The sequence below is a fragment of the Frankliniella occidentalis genome, unplaced genomic scaffold (genome assembly GCF_000697945.3).
Source record: "Frankliniella occidentalis isolate FOCC.00 unplaced genomic scaffold, Focc_3.1 Scaffold8, whole genome shotgun sequence".
Taxonomy (NCBI): Eukaryota; Metazoa; Arthropoda; class Insecta; order Thysanoptera; family Thripidae; genus Frankliniella; species Frankliniella occidentalis.
In genome coordinates this window covers 1,998,004-2,002,936 of record NW_026267138.1, presented here as the reverse complement: position 1 = coordinate 2,002,936, position 4,933 = coordinate 1,998,004, and the positions used below count along the sequence as shown (strand labels likewise).

General features: G+C 36.3%; 1 protein-coding gene across 8 annotated transcripts in view; it reads right to left on the bottom strand.

The window, feature by feature from the left end:
* The window catches only part of LOC113207626 (START domain-containing protein 10-like), a 17,714-nt gene extending 12,971 nt beyond the window's left edge, over window positions 1–4,743 (bottom strand). Inside the window, exons 1-6 of one of the 8 annotated variants that reach the window (XM_052274213.1) lie at window positions 4,725–4,743; window positions 3,644–3,746; window positions 3,353–3,538; window positions 3,082–3,229; window positions 2,837–2,989; window positions 2,152–2,273 (exon numbers count right to left, since the gene is read on the bottom strand). In XM_052274213.1, the coding sequence (XP_052130173.1) occupies window positions 2,152–2,273; window positions 2,837–2,989; window positions 3,082–3,229; window positions 3,353–3,538; window positions 3,644–3,661 (627 nt within the window). In that variant the 5' untranslated portion in view covers window positions 3,662–3,746; window positions 4,725–4,743. The other 7 variants (XM_052274219.1, XM_026424281.2, XM_026424265.2 and 4 more) reach the window with 7 other exon arrangements.
* Between the last annotated feature and the right edge of the window lie 190 nt (window positions 4,744–4,933).

The following is a 4,933-nucleotide window of genomic DNA, read 5'->3' as shown; positions in this document are numbered from 1 at the left end:
GGCAACAACTAATTGGCTAAAGCAATATACAGAAGGACAAAACATGTGCAATTTGAAAGACACAGGTGTTAAAATTACCACTAGAATGTATTTACCCATATAAACTGAAAACACTTCAAGATAGTAAGCTAGGACATTATGAATGAGAACAAAGATAGATTCAAACAATAAGTAGACCAATACAGAAAGCCATCTGGTAAGCCAAAGGGGAACTCGTAACAGCAACATACTAGCAAAATCTTTAGCAACATCTAAACAAAGTTGTATGAGGACTCCCGCACAAGGCCATGGTACACCAATAGAGAATAGACAATGCTGGAAACCGGAATTTCATGAACATAAGTTCTAAGGATGATAAAAGCATTTTTTTAAATTATTTTGAATGAGGAAACTGAACATTCATTTGTGCAAGTAAGCAACGTAAGGTTCAAACATTAGAGGAAAAAAGGAATAGAAGGATGACAACTATAAATGTTTGACACACATAATGAATAGAGCGAGCAAACAAAAAATAAACCGAAGAAATTAAAAAAATAAAGAGGTAATGGCCTTTGGCACCTTAGGTCCGACCATGTGGGTCGCTCGGTTGACAAGCCAGGGAGGCAGCTTTCCGCGCGGGTCTGTCTCTGACACAAAATCCAACTGTGACCCGCGCGGACCAAATGGACGAACTACGTACCCTGAAACCACACCACACTGTCACCTTTGCTCAAACAAGCTCATAAAAAACAAAGGCCAATTAGGGCCAAAGTGAGTTATACACAACAGTACATTGCCATCTCAAACATCTACTACTCACACAAATGGCTCTGCCTGATCTTATACAACAACAAAAAGTGGAATGATTGAAAAGTATGTTGTACAGTTGTTTTAAAAGTGTAGGTAATGTTCTGTAAATGGACTTTGACTTGTTTTGTATTGAGAATTGACTAGAATCAGACTGACGCTTGATGACAGGGTGACAGGGTATGTACAGTTGTAAAATTCTGTGCTTCCAGACGATCTAACCCCGATTGTAAATAAGATGGATTAAAAATAAAATAAAATTCATAAAAGTAGTTGTGCATTGTATTTTAAATTGATGATATATAAATCATGGTAATCAGAGCAATGAAATTAGAATAAGTCTGTACAAAAACCAAAATAATGTGGTTTGTGCAGTGCAGTTGATGAAATGACGTTTTACTTGAAAATTTAGCACTAGTTGTGATTGACTTAAATGTGATTTAATAACAAATACTCATTGGCACGTGTGGACTCTCACTATGTTCAACTGAATAATGGTAACAAGCTTCCAGCATTTATTCACAAGCTCTCTGTGGTTTATGTTTTGAAAGGAAATAAATAATGAGGTGCTTTTCATGTCTGAGAAAAAGTAGTTGATAATCTTGGGTTCTCTCCTTTTCTTCATGTAGCAATATAGCCCTACAAAACCAAGACAGCTTGAAACATGATACCAGCACAAAGGCAGCAAACACACATATACAGTGGTGAACACACATCTACAATTACGAATGTAAGTACTTATTTTTCTAAAGGATGACGCAAAGAGTGATGCTACAGGCTTGAATTTACCGAAGTTGAATTGACCAAAGAACACAATTTTAGGATAGAGCTGATTTCATTTAAGTCATTTTCTCTCATATCTAACCCTGATTAAAATTTCAATTTAAAGCTGTCTACAACACTGCACCAACTCAGAAACAAAAATGCAACAAATAAAAAGACACACACACCAAAGGAAATAAAAATAGGAAGCATAAGAAAGAAATGTATGAAACAGCTACTGGTTTAAGAAATCCTGATGGTTGAAAATTGTAAGAGGAATGATAATAGTTTGGCAAGTAGATCTAGCTGAAGACTGAGCATATAGTACATTAAATGTTTGAAAAAGTAAACTTAAAGATGGGTTGGAATCCCAACTCTTAGTGGACCTTTTCTGTAGCTGTCCTACCAATATGAAAATACTGCTGGTGATCAGATTTAGTACATGAGTAGATTTCAAAGTGAATTTCAAATGCTAATTATGGACAAAGTTTGAACTTTTCTGTTTGCTGTAGGCACAGTGGAAAGAGGAGGCAAACTCAAAAGACAGCCACGACTAGAGCGGGGATGCATAACTTAGCTACATAAGTTATTTATTGCCAGCACCTTTCGTGCAACTTTCTGCGTAAGCTTGTTGACCAGGACAGAAGGCAGCTTTCCACAAGGATCAGACTGTGATACATAGTCCAAGTAGCATCCATGAGTCTTGGATGGGCGGACTAAAAACCCTGTAAGACACATCCTCTTCAATTAGTTAATGCAAAATTGCTAGTAGCACAATTGAGAAGCTTAGACTTTATGAGACCAAAACAAAGTGTTAATTGTTTAGAAACCTGCCAAATATTTTAATGGCAACATTTGAAAGTCATCACATAAAAAAGCACACACATTTGAACACAGAAACACAGTTTACACAAATAAATTCGTCGGAGTAATACTAGTTGTCCTCAACTTGAAGCATAAAGTAAGGGACTCCATGCTGAAGGGAGTGAGTGTAAAATTTGGTCCTTATGCCAAGAAGGTATTGATAGTTGTAAACAAAGCTTAACAAGTTGAGTCCCACGTGACTACATGTGTGGTCACAAAAACCCGTGTTTGCTAACCCCCCCCCCCTGGAACTCAACGTGTTAAGGGGCACACAATCAATATTTGAGAAAAATTTAGTAAAGTGAGTTATTTACCTAAATACATAATCATGCCTGCAGTTCTTTCAATTAGTTCTTAAAACTACAGATGAAGTAAAAATTAAAACATTTAGAAGAATTCTTTATCACAAGATTTGAATGATTACCTGTAATGTAGGATTTTGCCCGAATGAAGTCCTTACGAGGAGGGAAGCCTTTATGATAGACCGAGTGGTTAATGATATACTTCTCTTGTCCAGTGTCGAGCCATGAGCGTTGTAATACAAAGTCGCGTTTGGATACAGGCGAAGGGCATGTCACTGGTTTAAAGAAGGAAAGAGAATTTTCATTAACAGAGCATATTCATCTCCATTTGGTGCACAACATTTCATAAGGGAAAAAAACAACATACTTGCATAATATCCCAAGTCATTGTTTGGATTCAGAGATCCAATATCATGCTGTTCAACCATGTGTGTGTCCCATACTTTACGATACTCTGGATCATGCAATACATCATAAAGAACATCAGGGTCGACATTTGAGAATACAGCATTAACCTGAAACAATAAGGACATAATTTTTTACCAAAAACTTAAGCAACACATTTTTTTAAAGTTAAAGAGGCAGCCAATAAGTTGAAGTTGAATATATTGAAACGTTGTCTTGATTTCTTGACTTACCTTCACCATTTTAAAGCTAGTGGTAGGTGCTGGTTTAGTCCAAACTTTAGTACTTTCTTTGTTGAATTCAAGTGTCCATCCAGGTTCATCCTCTACAAGATGTTTTAAATTTAAAAAATCTTGATCGTCTGCAACTTTAACTTCACCTATGTCCATCTGTGTGTGACAGTTGCATGCCGCCTTCTGCTGTAAGACAAATGAAATATTTCAGCGGGGTACTGTAAATATCTAGAACTAGAATAATAAAGACAATGAGCACAAAGTTTCTTCAGAAACCAGAATTTAACCTACTTTAATGGATTTTCTCATTTCTGCAAGTTGTTAGTCTCAAAACAAACAAAAATCCAACTAAAAATGCAGCTGTGCAGTTCTACTCAGCTCTCATCACCATCTGCTGCAGAATATGAAGACACAGATGATAAAATAGCTCTGTCAGCTGCCGGTTTGAATCGTCTCACCCCTTATTTCACATTTCACCCTCCCTCTGGTTTCACTTATCAGCTGATGGGGGAGGGAGAAAGATCAATAGTGTTAAATTCGCCCTCGCCCTACCAGTTCTTTTACCAAGTGTTGAACAAGGCGCATGCGAGGCAGCTTATTTGTAGTTTGTAGACATTAAAATGAAAATCAACGGAATAATTGTGTCAAGGCTTGAACGATGTTTTAGTAATATGTATCGGAAAAATTCTGATACGGTTGAAGCAATATTTTGGAGCTCAGTTCAAACCATGGGGCACATAACCTATTTCGCGCACTTCATACTATTTATTATTTCTGAAAGAACTATTTTGATTAATTGTATGAATATGGCAGGACATTTAAAATGTCCCCAATTCAGTAGCATGAGAAATTAGATCACTAACCATGCCATGCGGTTGATTTCCCCTAACTTTGAAAAGTTTCTAAAAACAACAAACACAAAAAAAACTTCTTTTGTTACAATCTAGTGTTATTTTATTTTGAATCTGGTGACGGTGGTGGTAGTTTTGATTTGCTTATTAAAAAAATTTGAGCATCTAAACTTTTAAGTTGGCGTAGAAAACTAACAACTAAAGTACCGACTCTATGTTGTCTTTTCCTGAGGTATTCATGGCAGTTTACCCCAAAATTATTGATCTGACAAAAAGTTTGATACAACTAAATTCCTAAACTCAAGAAGTCTATCAAACGCCCCTGATTAGATGTATGTAAGTATGCCTAATGGTTATCAAAAAGAGTTTCCCCTTTGGCAGTTTGGTCCATCACCAGTTAATCAAACTTGAATCAGATTTTAATTGTGGATTTTTAAATATTCTTGACTGAGAGCAATGACTTCTCATTGCCTTACATACAATTTGTGGGTCAACAAAAAAAAAAAAACATGCTACTATACCTGAAAATGTTCATCGTGTCCAGGGTTTTCTGACATGTTACTCCTCATTGTTTTGTTAGGAGTGACAATATAATGTTAGTTGATGAAGAAGAAAGTGTGCCTCGGCTAACGTTTCCACGTTGATTACGTCGTGTAGGAATTAGATTATACAAAAGGTTTATCACAACTCTGTATTTCACTTTAATTTAAGGTTACGCTTTTTGGAGGGG